The 18,122-nt window shown below is 42.5% G+C and overlaps 1 protein-coding gene across 1 annotated transcript in view; it reads left to right on the top strand.

Annotated features, from left to right (window-relative positions):
• The first annotated feature begins 10,944 nt into the window (after positions 1–10,944).
• efnb1 (ephrin-B1) overlaps positions 10,945–18,122 on the top strand; it is an 84,807-nt gene continuing 77,629 nt past the window's right edge. Inside the window, exon 1 of the mRNA XM_077577920.1 lies at positions 10,945–11,832. Coding sequence (XP_077434046.1) covers positions 11,717–11,832 — 116 coding nt within the window. The 5' untranslated portion in view covers positions 10,945–11,716. The remainder of the gene's footprint in view (positions 11,833–18,122) is intronic.

The raw sequence follows: 18,122 nt of genomic DNA, 5'->3' as shown, positions 1-18,122 counted from the left end.
CTCCTGGAGGCAGAAGGTCACTCAAGGACGCATTACCAAACACAACTCCCCCACTACCATGCAATCAAATAGGTGCTGTTTATCAGAAGATAACGCTCTTATCTATTGCTAGTCTGGGAATTTGCAGCTCTGCTTAACTTGCACGAAGCTGCTTCTGGCTAATTTAACCACATTACCCCAGGTTGAATTGTCACTCCTGACCACAATCCTTCTAACTATACAGAGGAGTCGTCGAGTTACAAACGAGTTCCGTTCCTACACTGGCGATGGAAAACCTGAATTTCCGCATACGTCGGATTTCACCTTTAAAGTCGAAATTTACAAAATACTTTGTACAAAAAAACTAAAATACATTAAAATAAAAAGATAACATGCTGTACTTACCATTACTGCTTAGAGGTGGATGGAAAAGAAGGGGGAAAGCTGTGAAAGCTATTGCTAGCTAATAGCTAGCTAAGCAGAAACACTGGGAACAAAATGGCGGACGAGGGACAAAATCGTGGATAGGGCGCAGCCATCGAAAAGTCGAAACGTCGGAGCTCGAGTGTTTCGAAACTCGGGGACTTCCTGTACTGTATTTGTCCTACTATTAAGTGTTTCACTGTGTCAAAACAATCTGTCCATCTATTTTCTATACCGCTTGTCCTCAGAAGAGTTCCAGGTACGTAACTGGGAACCATCCAAGCTGATTTCGGGTGGCACGCGGGTCACATTCTGGATTGGTCACTGGCTTTGGTTTAGTGTTGTTTCATGGTATGTCCTGTTTGCTCGTGTGCCTTTTTCTTGTCTTGCCCGTTAGCTTTGTTTTCACCTTTTCTCATCAGCCTAGGCCCAATCAGCTCCCTCCAACCAGTGTCTTGTCTAGGTGTCCCTTGTTGTCTAGTCAGTTTGCTTGTAGTTCCCTCTTTCCTTTCATTCTGTTGAACCATTGCATCTGTGGATGTCCCTGTTTTTGAGTGCCATCCTACCTTTCTTCCCTGCTTTTGGGTCCTCACAAGTGGCAATTTCTCTATGATTGTAGCATTTTTGCCTGACCATTGGTTTGGAGATGATAGCCAGAAGAAAAGCTTGAAGATTGTGTTTCAAACTTGGGAAATTAATTGGGGTCTACGGTCAGAGACTAGTGTGGAAAAATGTCTTAGCTGTAAAGAAGGAAACTTAGGCAGGATTTGGAAAAACTATCAACTTCATTGAGTATTACAAAGTTGCCTGAGACTGAGAAAGCCCAGTGATAAAGTCTAGTTTTGACATAGAAGGTACACACACAGAGTAGGTCAACCAAAACCTCTGGGCAATCACGAATCAAGAATTGTTGACTCCTAGATGGCTTGGTCTTCGGAGATTCAGAATGCTAAGTGACTCTTAAGATGAAAAGGGTTATAGTAAAAACAGTGCCCAATGTGCCTGACGGAAATTCAACCCCTAGTCGGACTGTATGATCTGTTTAGACCAGGAATGGCTTCGCCGTGCCCTCCAGCTAGTGCATCCACTTTTGTAGAGCCAGTACGATGGCCAACAGTTCTCTCTTCCACCATCATAATTGACTTCAGCTGGACAAAGGCACTGAGAGAAGAATGCGCAGGGGTGAAGCTTCTGATCAACCGGGGATCGCCATGAAAGAACCGCTCCCACTCTGGAATCTGACGTGTCTACCTCTACAATAAAAGGAAGATAAGGACCAGGACAAGGGAACAAGTGAAAAGGCTAATAAAGGCATCTTAAGCTTGTGTTCCAAACAGTTTTGGTCTTGCCTTAATACTGTCTAAAAAAATGATCAAAACCTAAAATCCCTCTTGTGTGCCCTTGATATAGGAGTTTGCCAATCAACCACAGTCCGCATCTCGATCTAAGTAAGCCCTTTTCAACAGGTTGGGTCTTATCCTTCTTGTTTATTAAAAAATAAATCAACATACTGCGGTGAGGTAGAAGGACCAATTAACCATGCCGTGAGAAGCACATACATTCCTTGAGTGTTTCTTGTTCACTCTCAGAAACCTTTGATGAAACCTTGTCGTTTGTTTTCACAAACATTTGGGGTTCACATGGAAACAATAACTCTTGTTGTCCAAGACCTTCAATCTTAAGCCCCCTTTTAAATGTTTTAGGGCCCAAAATTCCATCGTAACAAATAGACAAAAAAAGACTTTAGGGCCCCAAAACTCCATTCTTATACAGTATAAACAAAAAGCCAAAAATAACTTTCCCCGCCCCCATTTTGAGTTCAAAGCGTTGTCTAAGAAAGCAACTTCTCAGTTTTCACAGATCCTCTTACAGACAACTGTTAGCTCAACCCCTCTAATAAATATGACACAGTGGCCTTCACTTGCATGGCCTTCACCTAACTGTTCAACTCTGACCTTTTACCCAAACCAAGGTTGTTGACCTTTTTCTTCATACTCATCCTCATTTCCTGTGAAGACTTGATTCACCTTTGCTGGTTGAGAAACACGTAAAAGTTGAGAAAAGCAGCTTTTTGAAGTATTCTTTCTTGCTGATTGACAGATTGCAATATAAACGAGCCAAAATGCTTCGGGCTAATAAGACAAACAGGGACACACCCTTGCACGTCCCTCTGCCTATCTTTTTTTGTCAGCTCCTTCCTATGCTGCCTTCTCTTCTTTCCGTTACCCCTCCCTCCCTTATTTATGCCTGCAGAGCCACTTTGTTGTGCTTTTAGAGGCTGGGTTTGTAGTTGGAGCAGATGCTGAGGCTGATATTCCCAGATCCTGCAGCAAGCGGAGATAAGAGCAGATTTATGCCAGAGTGAAGGAGCATGGGAGTAATTGCTAATGCTTTGATGGTGAGGCTGAGTGTGCTTTGTGTACCCTCAGCTGCTTACTAACAAGGACACCTTCAGATTTACAAGTTTAAACTACCTTATTTTTGTCTCTATTGATAGATGCCAAAGGTGTGTTCATAGCCCAACTTCTACTTCTAAAATCACATATTTCTCCTTTCTCTGTTTGAAATACAAATATTTTGCTAACAACAAAAATGACATGAAACTCTTTAATCAGTCAACTAATTAGTTAATTAGCTGATCAGGGACCGGGCAAGACCCAGATCTTGTGCAAGTTGTAGCTGCAATGAAGGGAATCTCCACAGTGGTGCCTCATATATAGGCCAGCAAATGTAAGGTGAATGATTCCTAGCTATTAGCCTTGCCGTTATGCTAATGCTAACATGTGAAACGTGTACGATTTTCAAACGTTTCAATTTGAATTTATTTATTTGAAAAGGGACATTGCACATTAACATTTTACAACATATATATAAATATACTCAGGTTAGCTAAGAGCCAGGCTAAAATGAGAGGCAATAAATCACACATCAATTTACAACAAAACACAAAAATACATTTCCTGTAGGCTAAAAAGTGCTCACAATTCTGTTTGACTCAATACGAGCGAATCTGGCCCAATTTAAGACACTGTTTGAGATTTTTTTTGGTTAAGGATTGTTGTTGAGTGTTCATGCTACTGTAGCTATTAGCTTAGCAATAGCAATTAGCTTAACGCTAATGCTAATTGCCAATGCTAAGTACCATGTGACTTGCAATGTGATTACCCAGCCAATTACCTGTGATCTGTGTGGCTCAGTGGTAGAGTGGTCGTCTCCTATCAGTGGACCTGGCAGCGCCCTGTGAGGCAGCAGCCAACCACTGCTGTTTGAATGGGTGAATGTGAGTCTTTATAAAGCGCTTTGGGCACTATAGATAAAAAAGCGCTATAGAAATAGGCTAGCAGTCCATTCCATACCTGGAGCCATGCTAGCCTAACCTTAGCCAATTTAGCTTCGCTTGTGTTTCTTGCCATGTGGTTTTGTTTAGTGTTAATGTAAAATTAGGAACCAATTGCAATTATAATCTAAGTTACTTTCATGTATCAATGACGCCTTTTTTTTTAGTTCTAGGTTTTCAACCTTATTGTGTCACCTCAATTCAAATAAACTATAAAGAAGAAGAAAATGTGTAATGTGAGTTTTTTGTGTATATATTTTTCTTCTGCTTTTCACATTCTTCCTTTCCTGCTGCATTGTATTGAGAGAGTTACAACAATTCGACATTAGACGATTTGATAATTTTATCTGTTCTTTTTCAGGTACTACTCAAGCAAAAATGTGGCATTTGCTGTGTTTTCCCCTCATGTCTAGCCATTTACTACATGTGGGCACTGAGTTCAGGAATATTTATGGCCATTGTATTTATAGTCTCACTAAAAACACATGACATCATCAGAGTGACGGATAACATATCTTACGATAAGGTTATCTCGGTGGGGATTTTCTGCGGCTCAAGTATATGTGTATTTTCCCAGAAGCTGATGATGGATGTTGCGAAGATTTGAAAAAAGGTACAATGATAGGGTTTTAAAAATGAAAATGTAAACACAGCCCTCAGATTGCAGCCGGGCGTACAATTAATATGATCAAAGCTGATGTGGCCTCTACGCTGCACCTGCCAGCGTAAAATAGAACTCCGATAAGGCTACTTTATTCAATCCTCAGATTAGAGGTGGAGTATAATGGCACTTGAATTCAGTTAAGCAGTGAAGTGAGATGAATCATGTGCTCCCGAGTCCTGAGTGATGATGTCACCGAGGATGTGTCGCTGACACCAGGCAGCAACAATGACATGCTAATCCCATGAGCCTTGGAGCCTGACCTGACTCTTGACTGGTGCAAGTGGACTCATACTGGACGCACACACACACACAAACAGTCTCACATTTGCACGGGCGTACACACACTTCACACAAACCTTATCTTTCCCTCTTTTGGCTTGGCCCTCACCCTCGAGCCTTCCTGTTTATTCCCACAGCCACTGGCGGAGTCAAGCTGTAAGAGGAAACATTTTGAAGAGGAGAAGGTGGAGATAAGTGGATGTTCATCAGAAGCCCACGCTAGATGGAATAATTAGATGACTCACACCGCAACGTCTTCCAACACAAGCCAAAATCAGTAATGAGACTGGGATCAAATGAGATGCTGAATCCCTCTGTGTCATTTAGCAGCAATCATGTCTTCAGCACGTTAGCTCTGCGGGCTCCTTTTTCTTCGGGTCCTGCCAAAGAGAGCCAGCGCTCAGTTCAGAGGGAGGGATGTGAAAAGGGGTGGAATGGGGATGTGTGTGTGGTGGTGGTGGTGGGGGGGCAATGAGTCAGATCCTCCGCTCCAATTATTTCTGCATCCTGCAATGCGCCCTTAAAAGCATAACAGCCTCATGAGTAACAAAAATACACATACACCAAATACTTTGAAATGCATGTTTTTTTTCTTCTCACTAGCGTGAAAATAACACGAGAATCACACACGCAACACTTGAACAGGAGCTTGTTGACCATCACACAGCCGAGGGACCATGATGGGGGACTGGGAGGGGGCCGAGGGGGCTGGAGAGGTCGCTTTGAAGTTTCTATTCAGGTCTTAGTCCTATTCAGGCTGCTGGCAGTAGACATATCTACTCGAAGCCGGCCCCTCCCATCCTCACACCGTCCCTACACACACACACTCTCACACACACTCAAAAAGAATAGCAGACATGTCTGCAGGTCCTGTCCATCACGCAGCGCGTAATTAGTGTGGATTGAAATGCAGCCCTTTTGTAGCTTTCTCACTCTCTCCTCTTTCTTTCACCCCCAAACTCCACTCACTTCACTCTCCTTCAGCAGCTCCCACCCTCTCGCTTTCTCTCCGTCCAACCTCACCCCCTTTTCTCACTTTTGTTGCCTTCTTTTCTTGGCAGGGACGGGGGCACCTCTCCAGACGTTTTCTTCTGGTTGCCCTCGGCCCCCTTCCAACCCCCCCTCTTCTGCGTTCCGTTTTGGCGCTGAGTGTGACCTAATGTTTGACAGACAAGTCGGCCTGGAGAAAAGATGCATCTATCAGAAGCTTGTAATTCTATTAGAATGGACAGAGCATCCCGCGGGCAAGCATTTGGCATATAGTCTCCATCAATTTAGCTCTTCTCTAAGCACTCCAGGCCACAGACCTACAAAAGGCAGTTTACGCTAACAAATAATCAGCCAGTTAATAAAATGTGTGTTTGTTAGCATGACTTAACTGCCTCTTCCCCTTTATCGGATTTGTGATATTCAGCTTCAAAGCACAATTTCTCTTCTTGAAATCTCATCTTGAGCTCTTTAAGAAGCTATAACGGCAGGAGCTGTGGTGAGTTAAGATTAAAGGATCACAGCCATCTACTAATTAGGATTGCTATCAAGAGCCCTCCACATGTTTATATGTCGACAAAAATGGTTACACGGAAAACATCTATTGTCTGGGCTTACTTTCAGATTTGATTAGTGATATGACAGAAGGGAGAAGAGGAAGGGGCGGGGTGCGTGTGTGTGACGCTTCCATCTCCTGCCGGGATGTTCCGATGAGCATATGTTTATCAGAGATGATTATTTGTCTGTAATTAGCACTTGAGCGTCAGTCATGAGATGATGGATGGGAACGATGGAGAAGGAAGCGAGCGACGATGTCTGGGCGGCAATCAAGCAAGCGCTGCACAAACAGGAAATGTACGTCTGCGGATGGCCCGGCTGTTTTGTTTGGCCTTGCTGCTGTTCCAGTTGAATCAAAGCGGAGCGAAACAAACTCAAAATAGCACGTTTACATTAACAGAGTTTTCCCACTGTTTCAATGGCTCGATGTTTGGAGAGAATCCATGTTGTTTACGACCGTGTGTATCCGCCACTATAATAGAGAACACTTAACTCTGCGTGAGACAGATGGCAAATGTGTGAGTGTGTGTTTGAGGATGCGTTGTCCCCCTAGTTAATGGCTGCTCGATATTGATTACAACTGGAACGCCGGAGTCACATGTTCCTTGTCCTCTCCCAGATAACGAGGGTTAACCACTTGACCCCGTGCATGCCGAGGGGCTCGGCTCATACCTGCGTCCATGCAGCCCGATAAAAGGCCCGGCTCGCCCCGAGCCCGGCCCGTAGATCACGGCAGTGTCCCGGAGCTACACCAAGGGGGGAAATGTGCCAGATTTCATTAAGGGCAGATTAAAAGCAAGAGAAGGCTACTTAAATCGTGATTTATTTTCACTTTGAGGTTGCTGGCCTGACTGCCGGCTGCCTTATCCAGGAATGATGTCATGGTTTCTGCGTTTGTTTAGTGCAGATATCAGATTGGACAGGGCCTTTGTCCTTGGTAGCAGGGTTCATATTGGGGGGAAACTCAAGACTCTAAGAAAGCTGCTCTGCTTTCATTTGATTTGTGTAACTGTTATTACAATAATGGAAACACGTTTTCAACACATTAACACACGATTAAAATCTTGTCTAGTTGTTGTGGCAGCTTCTACGTTAATTCTGGCTATTAATAGAAGCACTAATCACCGCCAAGTACACACATTAACATGATGACCTCATTACAGGGAAATGCCACCATTTCTTAGCCGACTGTGTGTGTGTGTGTAGTCTTGTTTTGTGTCATAGCGGGGCCGACATTTCAGGATTTCACACAGTTGTGGGGCCCACCCATCCATGTGGGGCCATTTTGCTGGGCCCCACAAGTTTCAACCTCTTTTTGAGGGTCAAGACTTGGTTTTAGAGTTTAGGTTTGAATTGGGTTATAGTTGAGGTGAGGGTAAGGAATAGGGGTAGGCAATCATTTTTGATGGTTGGGATTAGGGGAAGGGGCTAGGAAATGCATTATGTCAATGAGATGGCCCCACAAAGATAGGAAAACAAACGTGTGTGTGGTCTTGTTTTTGTTACATAGTGGGGCCAACATTTCAGGATTTCACAGAGTTGTGGGGCCCACCCGTCCATGTGGGGCCATTTTGCTGGGCCCCACAAGTTTAGACCTCTTTTTGAGGGTCAAGACTTGGTTTTAGAGTTTAGGTTTGAATTGGGTTATAGTTGAGGTTAGGGTAAGGAATAGGGGTAGGCAATCATTTTTGATGGTTGGGATTAGGGGCTAGGAAATGCATTATGTCAATGAGATGGCCCCACAAAGATAGTAAAACAAACGTGTGTGTGTGTGTACTTGTGTGTGTGTGTGCCACGTTGAGGGACCTGAAAGCATCATTCAACACTTCTTTTTCCTCATAAACACATCATTCTTTTTCAAGCCGTTGTGTTTTTCTGTAGATCTTTCACATTCTTTTGCTAATCCCCAAGAAATAGATACTACTTGTTGTTCTTGTTCCAGTGCCACACGTCATGGTAAACTGCCGCTCCAACGTTCATTTTGATTGCTTCCCACAGCAAATCTTGCTGTAATGTTGCCCTTGGCAAAAAAACGTGCTTCTGATCCCAAGCTATGGCTTGATCATGGTAGTGCAAGATGTCGACTATTAACGCCTTGGAGTCCTGTTCCTATTGGACTCCTAGCACTGGCTGTGGTAGACCTCAAGCTCTTCTACGCAGGCGGCTTTCTCCAAGATCAGGTGTCAATCTGAGGCTCAGTGCAGCAGAGGTATCAGGTTAAGACCAAATATTTAAGTCTTTAGAGGCCGATATAATTAGTTCCTGGGGTATTTGGATAATGTCACTTTTTATTTTTACTTCATTAAAAAACAAACAAGAATTCATTTTTTTTGGCCATTAGAAAGTTTTGAATTGCTGTGGCAATAGGGTCATTATTCATCTTTAACGTTATGTAGCATTTGGCTATACGTGAATAGAGTGCAGCTCAATACACCTCACAATTGATCTTGTTACTTCTGTCAGTCGTCACACCGTCAATATACATCAGTCAGCCCATATTAGTTGCCATACATGCCCTGCCTCTACCATGATGTCATATGCTTTGGCTCAAGCACTGCTCCTATCCGTCTCCATACATGTTTATGTGTATACTTGATTGCTTAGTACTATTAGTGACTGAGTTGTCAACAAAGATATGAAAAAAATGTCATTCATTACTGGAAGGCAGTAGAAAATTCAACTTCACTAATGAGATATAGTCGTTCTACTAATCTTCATTCTACTAGTGTGCTGAATTACCAGTTGCTCCTCTATTTGTGTACTGCAACATCCTAAGCTTCAGGTCACTTAATAATTGGTTGTCATTCCGTTTTTTGTAACAGTCACAGAGTCAATGGCTCGGTGGAACTTAGTGATGAGCACACACATGGGAATTTCCGATCAAAACAAATAATTGGAATTGTTGAACATTTATGATTATTGGCCTGGACGGTTTTCCCAACAGATCAGGGAAGGCAAAAAGGGATAATAATGAAATAGGATACACTTTTTAAGACATCAAATAATCAGCCATTTACTTATTTTAATCAGATTTATTTTTTTATTTTTTTAAGGGATTGGTATGGGGCAGTTACCCAGCTGATACTGGTACACGTCTTGTGGACGTTTTGCAATCAGGAACTAGAAATGAGAAATTAGACATTAATTCCATGCAATTTTAAGGAAAATGTTAACACTGCCTTTCTTTAAAATTATCTGTTATTGGGTTTTTTTGGAGTGGGGAGGGGGGGATTTTCTGTATCAAGAGTACTAGTGGTATCGGTACTTGGTATCAGTATTGATGATTACTCAAATTGATTACTCGTCGTACTGATATCGGTCTGATTTTTTTTTTTTAAGGTATGGAACATCCCTAGTCCCCCCTTGCCCATTTTTTTCTGATTATGTGAGGGTAGCTATGTGTAATTTCTAGAAATAAAGAAAAACTCACTTTAAAAAAGCCTTATCTTGTATTGTTTACAAAAAAGTTATTTGTTATAGACTATGTGGCTCTTTCGCAACATGTAATGGGTTCTTCCATAGCCTATGGCTAGTAGTTCAATTGAAAACAGTAGACTACTGTAGTCTTTAATTAACCTGTTAACAAAGATGAAAACGCAATCTCCTTGATGGAGGTAGAAAACATTTCTGAAGACACACACGCGTGAGCTCATTGGGTGTGTTGCGGTAAATTATGTCCTTTTATTAATTGTTTTGAAAATAATGATCACAACAGTGCATCATTGTTCTATGCCAGCGGCTTGCAGTAACAAGCAGAATAATTAAATGCTCGAGCTGACCTTTGCATGCACTTTTTGTGAGATTTTTGTTTGGAGGGGTTCCGTGAGACAGCTAATTTAAAATATGTGCCTTGGCGGCTTGGCTCAATAAAGTTTATGAAAAGCAACTAAACATGCTCGCCTTACGTTTCTCTTTACCATCACAGCCGTTAGGGGGCAGTATTGCTTGACCAAATCTGGTCAAAAATGAGTCGAAACTCTCTCGCGCCTTCCAAACTAAACACACACACAGCACACTCACAAAGGGGGCACAGACATGGACATGATCAATTATGTGTCAAGCATTTCTTCCTCAGTGAATGAATGGCCTGCAGTGACTATAGGCTACCGGCCCGCTATTGTCTTTAAACACTGGAGGATAAGTTCTCATGCAGTTCATTATCCCGAAAGGGGACAACTCGAAAGAGATCCAAAGAGGCCATTAATCACCATTCCCTTCAAAGAGGAGAAAGAGAGGACCAGAATAACTGCCACTGTAATCCTATACAGTGACTTGGAAACATTTGAAACACTCCAAGTGATACAGATTTAGACGTTTTGTTTACATAGAAATGATAGTCAGTTAGATTTATTTCAGCGTTAACACTGGAGATATGTTTATGGGCGAGTGTTAAAGGGCTATTCCGGCAAGTTTGAATTTATAGGGGCCAGAGTTTAAAGTCCACCAGGCTGTCATGCGCGCTGAGGTTTTGCTATGACGAAAAGTCATAGCAAAGTCCATTTGAATTTGGGTCGAGGAGCTGGTGGTGGATGGTGGCGTGGGTTTGGGGGTGTGGGGCTCAGCCCAATCAACACTGGTCCGCCGCTCCTCGCCTCCCCCCCCCCCCCCCCCCCCAGAAATGCCATCACTTCCTGCTTGCGAGCGATGTGATTGGCCGATAGGTGCGCGGTAGGCGGTCACCAAAGCCCAGCTCGCTTCAGCTCGGGTTACAGTCAGACTGGAGCCGCCGGAGTGAGTGCGATTTGGACACGGCCAAAAAATACACCGGCATGCAAGGAAGCGGCTGGATTGGGAGTCACTGAGCGAGCTGACTTCACCTGGCTGTTTTGTTTTATCCGCCAGCACAGGCGCGCACACAAGGGCGTTTATTTTTATTATTGTCATTTTCCTCCCTCAATTTGGACCAAAGAGCGTGTCCGAGTCGGAGCACATACTCGGCGGGAACGCACGCCGAGCAGCCCCTGGAGACCGGAGGGATATTTACAATAGAAACTCACTCCATTCTCAATAAGAACAGCGGGGAGTGAAAGAGCTCCCTGGAATGTCTTGGAGCTGCTGGACCCCCAAGCGGACTTGTGACTGATGGATGGATGTGGAACAAGCGACAGGTACCAGTAGACAGACAGAGAGCGAAATTTGACAGAGCTTCCTGACTGCGCGCCCCCATCCTTTAAAAGCCATTTCTTTTAGTTTTCTTTTTTTTTTAAACCATAAGGTCGCCGCTTGTGCGTCGGCCACAGGCCATCCAGGACTCTTGCCATTCACCGAAAGCGAGGGTTCAGTCAAGGACACTGGGCCCGGACTAGACTCCACAAAGTTGGCCACAAGGACATGAATGTGATAGCGAGCTCACATGCTCCCGACTGACCGACGCTCACCTTCTCACCGGCCCAAACTCTCATAAAGGCTGTCCGACTGCGCGCTGCCGTGCTGGGCGTTCTGTCCCAACCTTCTCGGCTCCCACTCTGCGTGTGTGTACATTCATCAGCATGGCAGTACTGGCTTGTTGGAAGTATTATCTCTGGATCTTTATCTTGACGTGTAGAACGGTGCTACTTTCAGCCAAATCCCTGGAGACCATCATTTGGAGCTCGCAAAATCCCAAGTAAGTCTCTCCTTTCATTTATTTTTTGACTCCTTGGGTGCGTGCGCATTGGAGGAAACGGAACACTTGTCAGGGTTTGGTTTAAATGTTCTGTGAAATGTGGCAATTATTCACAGCTTAACTAAAATATCGTTTTTGTGTGTTGATTAATTTCAACCACCAGCTACACACTTGCACACTATAAACAATACATCACTACAGGCGCCATGATAAATGGTTCATTATAACAAATTGTAACATGCACCTTTATACGCCACATTAAGGACATTTTTGCTGTAATCAAGATTGTGTGTGAGTTCTAAGAATGTTCCACTCATTTCCTCCCATTTCTCCCAATTGCTGTAATCAACAGGATCTAGATTATAAGTAATGCACCAAACATACAAGTCAAAAGCTAAATGAATCAAGTTTGTTCCAGGTGTTCTGAACATTGGCTCCTGAGAAAGAAGCTTTGCACCCTTCCAAAATTGACCCACAGAAATGTGTGAAGCCGTGGTTTCAGATAGCAGAGGAATAAACGTTTGAAACGCTAGGGAGCTGAATTGCACTTGGATCCAGGTTGACGTTCTGTTCATCAAATCAGGGAAATCGGGGCTTAGGTTCTCAGATGCAAGCCGCTGGGAAAATATCTTATTATTCTCATCAAAACGCAGCAGCGTGAGCCCAGACTGCTTATAATAAAATACATTCTGGTAGCAATTATCACCCTCTTCAGCCTCAACTCCCGTGTTCGCGTGGTGTTAAATCGCTCACGCCTTGTGTGGAAATTTAGTAAAAAGAAACAAAAAAACAAAAATAGCCTCTGTGTGCTTGGTGCTGGAGAGCTGACCTTCAACAGCAAGTGAGGCCAGAATTGATTTATCCCCTAAATGTCACATGTCATAGGAGCTCGTTGTGCAGCCGGTGGGTAGGGATATTAGTTGTGTATTTATATTTGTGCAGAATGTATACAGAATGTGTGTGAGGTCACAGTCAGACCCTAAAGGCTGCCCGCCGACCCGCCCGCTTTGATTTTCCCAAGCCTTCAGAAGCAATAATCGCCGTCAGATACTGACGCTAAACTCATTAAATTCCCTCAGCAGGTTGGAGGCAAATAAAAAACAATGTGACATTTATTATGTTTATTGATTTATTGTTGATGTCACCTGAAGGGAATTTGTTCAAAAGTTGCCACGCCGCTTTAGGGAGTCGAAGATTATTCGCCCATCTGTTTCTCCACTGTGCTCCGCGGCAATTCCCCACGCTGACCGAATATTTCATAAAGTTCACAGTGGAACAATAAGGCGCTCGGCAAAGTGTTCTCCCCCAATCTAATTATCCTGCTGCTGTGTGCTTTGAAAACAATAGACAATTATCTTGCCGTTTGCAGGCTCGGCAATAACAACAGACAAACCTGTTTTTCTTCTGAAACATATCCGTCAGCAGCGCTGTCTGATGGCCAATAAAAAAAGGAATTCTTGCACAGCAATCAGCATTGTTTTTTTGTGTTTTTAATAAATCCATCTGTGTCAGGGACTATATCGCCCTGCTGTGATAACACAGCAATGTACAATACAGTACACTATCAGGTGACTTATCTCGATTTATGATGTCTTACTTTCTGTTCCTAGTTTGGGGAGAGCTGCTGTCTCGGCTAATAAATTAATGCAGCCCTCTGCTTGCACACTGTACCACATAGACACCAAATATAACAATACCGGCACCTCCCCGCAGGCCATGAGTTATGAGCCTAAGTATAGGAAAGCAGGAGAGCTGGCCCTGTTATTTTTATTTAGGTGTGTGTCTGCGTTTATGTACACGTCGCTGCTGCCGGTTGCTCCATTAGTTATAGATTTTAATGCGTTAGAACTCTGGCGCCCGTCTTATCAATAACTGAAGTCTACTTAATTGATTTCTTTCCAAAGTGTTTGAGCAGCAAAGATACATCATGACAAAAGTGCATTGTGGGAAAGAGTCAAACTTTTACTTCAGGGTGCGGACGGTAACCCATTAACTGATCATTAAAAACTCTGTTAATTACGGGTGAAACGAGTCCACCAGTAATTTGAGTTCCACGGTTTAAAAAAAATGCTTAAGGGCATTTTATTTTATTTACAGCCGAATGCAGCAACAATTGTTTATCATATGCATGGAGAAGGCCAACTTCAAAATAAACATGACCTAACCAAATAATATATGGACATCAATGCCGTGGTATGCTTTTATTTTGAAGTTGATCCCGGCAGCGAGTTGCAGAGTAACGACTGACTTGACTCGTATTCTTAACTATGCTTGGTGTGCTTATTTCCATCACAAACTGTTGCTACCGACGTCAACAACCTAACGTTGTCCTATGCTAAAAATGACTTAATTCCGCTGACATTTTATTGCTTATTGTTTAGCGGCAGAGCGCTAGCGGCTAGCAGCGCTAGCAGCTAACGTCCGAATGCTTTTAAAAGGCAATTTAAAAGACTTCAATGTCTCTGTACACTTTAATGATGCTGACAGCCTGACACAGTTTGCCCTTTCTACTGATCACTTTTTGTGTGTGCTGTTTTAGTCCTCAAAATCACTAATGTAGTTCTGATGTCACTTCGTCTCATAGACCAAAATCTATCGGGCAGAGATTTGTATAAAAGTTTAAATTTATGTTAAAAAAATTTTGTCTTGAAAAATGAAATCAATGAATGTTTTTATCCAAATACACGATTATTTGATTACATTTTCAGTAGGATATTTGAATATTTGATAGCAGCAGCTCTACTATTGATTCTATGACGTTGTTCGTGAATGAATCACGACTTGAAACAACTGAGGCAAAATGAGGTGCACTAGTTGGTCCAAACCATCAGGGGCACTGTTGAACTAGAATGTGGTGTAAAGAAGAGCATCTTGGTGTCAGCTATGAAAAGCTGAGCTAGATGCACAGTGTGCATCGGATTCGATTCAATTCCGATTTTTGGGTCTGCGATTCAATTCAGAATCGATTTTCGATTAAGAACGATTTTTGATTCAAAATGATTTGATTGACACTGATTTTTGCTTCAATTTATAGATATGCAAGGAATCGTAATGATCTACTCCAGTCAGACTCGCTAATGCTAATTAGCGCGCTACTCGTGGCACTTTGATCACTCAAAAGAACGCCTCCACGCTGCAAAAAAACAACTTTTATTGGAATAACTTGAATGTGACCTTTTCCTTCTACTCTCTAATGTGGCTACAACTTAACAATGTATCAGACCGCGTGGAACCACACTGCCCCTAAGTGGCCAAATTGCGTACAACATGAACAGCGCTCCCAATAAAGGCACACACAAACAAAGGCAAGACAGTATAAAGTTATTCAAATGAAATTGATTTTGGGACATTTAAAATTGATTCTGAATCGTACTAAATGAGAATTATGATTCTTATGAGAATCGATTTTTTGGCACATCCCTATGGTGCCATTATTCTGCTCAACGCAACATTCAGACATTCCATTAAAAAATAAGTTAATTGATCATTTATTTCCCTCATACCTAATGAAGGACATTTTGACAAATGTCCATCCCTTGTTTGGAAAAGTTAGTATTTATTCCAGGGAGAAGGATGTTGGAAGTTTCAATGTCTTGGCTGGTTTAAAAAAAAAAAGGAAAAAAAGACAGTAACATATGATCAGAGCAAATCGGATTAGCTCTCATTTAGCTGAGTGGGATTACTCCAGAAAATGTCACTTTGTTATGACTGATCACGTCCTGTCGCGCGTGCGTGCGCGCGCACACATACACTCACACAAACACACACCTCACACACACACACACACACACACACACACACACACACACACACACAGAGTGCGCCCAGGAATGCTGCAGTGATGCCAATTTAATGATAATCTGACAAGGTTGCCATGAGTGGCTCCTGCACGTCCTCGAGTCCAACCCTCCCTAGCTAATATTTACCTCATGACCCGCAGTCATGGCGGCCTGTTTGCCGCAGCTCAGGAGGCAAACAGTACGATGGGAGAGGCTGGGAAACATTCTTGCACACCTCTGAAATAATAAAGCAAGACAACGGCTACAGGCTGGCCAACAGTCTGCTGCACTGATGTTGAACTCGCATTTTGCTGAGGTTTGGAAACACATTTTTTGGCCTCTGACTCGCATTTGAAGGCCACAAAATAAAAAAAGTAGCATAAGGGAGGTTTCTGTGTTGAGAAAGGTCAACACGAGCCTCTATTGCCGAGACTCCTCTTGCAACGTTGCCATCTATTGACCTTAGCGGGCTGACTCACTTTTAACAGTTGACTGCTTTGCTTTAATGCCTCACTAAATTTCATGACTAATGTGGATTTGATTAGCACTCATCTTTAACATCGTATTAAAGGAGAAAATAGCATTTTGATAGCAGTTGTTAAGTACAAAAAGGTGATAATTTTCCTTTCCTTTCAAATAGAAATTCTATTAATTAGCTTGATAAGGTAAAGGGTAAAATATTTTTAAAATGAGCAATTACTCTTAACTCATTCACAGCCATTGACGGCTATAGACGTCAAAAATTCATTTGAACTATTTCTATTAGTTTAACATTTCCCCCCCACTTTTGTTAAGAGTATAAAAACTTAGAAAAAAAAGTGTACATTTAGAACAGAATGTAAAATGTTTGATTAATTGTGAGTTAACTATTGAAGTCATACAATTAATTACAATGAAATTATTTAATTGCCTGACACAATTTAAAGAAAAAAGATTATTAAAAATTAGGCGCGTCGATTAAAATTTTTAATCTTAATTATTTGCATGACTTCACTATTTAACTCATGATTAATCACAAATTTTAACTGTTCTAAATGTACAATAACAACAATTCTAGGTTTCTTGTTAAACTAATAGAAATAGTTCAAATGAATTTTTGACATCTATAGCCGTCGATGGCAGTGAATGAGCAGAACCTCTCTGTCTTATGATTATTATTTTTATTCTTATCAACCTCTCTTATCAAAGCAGTGTTTAAAGCCACACCAGGAAAATATTTTGACTTGAGCTAATCAATATTCAAAGCGCTGCTGTGTTCAGGTGATTTTTAAAAACAAACTTGCTTGCTCAAGCCGAAACTGCCACAACCTGTTGAGCAAGAAGCAGAAACAGCACAAAGCCAGCAACAGGATTTGCTTGGTTGCATAGCGCCTTCCCTCTGCTGCTCGCTGCCGTGTGGGTCACCGCTGAGAGGGTCAGAGGCCTGCTTGCCCCCTTCATCCCCGCGATATGCACCTTCGTGCCCCCTTCGCTCCTTCCTCTCTGATTGTGTTTCCCTCTGATCGAGATCTTATTACACGCAGAGAGGACTTAGAGCCCGAGCCCCATTCCGAGAGCCGGAGAGCGGCTCCAACCAATAAGGAATACGTTTGCAAAGCAACTGGCGCACTGCTGTAAAGGCACCCTGTGTCTCACGACGACGACAGCTGCATTTGCTTTTATGTGCGTGCACTTCTGTGTCGACGTGTCTGTTGTTTCAGGGCCGCGTAACGACACGCACACCTGGGCCTAGAAAAGGAGTAGCAGCTCCTTGGGATATTTTGGGGGAAAAAATGTTTTCTTTTCCCTCATGGTTTCAATCCAGATGGAGTCACTTTATCCGCTGGTGGTTTGGCTGCTGCGTCACTGAAAACTGATCATACTGATTTTCTGTGCTATTGATGAATCATTTGTGTTTATTCAAGCAGTTGCACATTCCCAGCTCGACTCAGCTCCGTTCTTTTTTTCCTTCTCTTATCCTCTGTGCATACTCCATGTGTTCCCACCCGGCCGACGTGACATGAGCTACAGTTGGTTTTCTTTGAAGACATATTATAGGACTGATTCACAACTGGAACAACAGCTGAATGTAATAAATGAGTGGGAAAGACGGGCCTCTGCTGGCATGATTCATCGCATATTAATTATTTGATGGACAGAACATTAATTGAAATGATCGGCGGCCAATGCTGAAGTCATTCATGATTTCGATCGTATTTTTTTTCCCTCAAACACAGAAAAAATGCTTATTACAGTAGGTTACCAAGCAGACCGGATTGCATTTTTTTTTTTTTTACTTTTAGCTTATTACAGTACACAAACAATCCGGTTTATATGACTTGAGCAATTAGAAAGTTGCTACAGTTGCCATGCTAAAAAAATAGTAATGTTCAATACCATATATTTTTTTTAGACTGATACCAATACGGGTATTCAACTCCTGAGTAGTCATCGATACCAATACCAAGTACCGATACTACTTGTACTTTTGACATAATAATTAAAAGGCAAATCATTTTAAAGCTATATATC

The sequence above is a fragment of the Vanacampus margaritifer genome, chromosome 10 (assembly GCF_051991255.1).
Source record: "Vanacampus margaritifer isolate UIUO_Vmar chromosome 10, RoL_Vmar_1.0, whole genome shotgun sequence".
Lineage (NCBI taxonomy): Eukaryota > Metazoa > Chordata > Actinopteri > Syngnathiformes > Syngnathidae > Vanacampus > Vanacampus margaritifer.
Note: the sequence above shows the minus strand (reverse complement) of the source record. Positions and strands in the feature narration are given on the sequence as shown.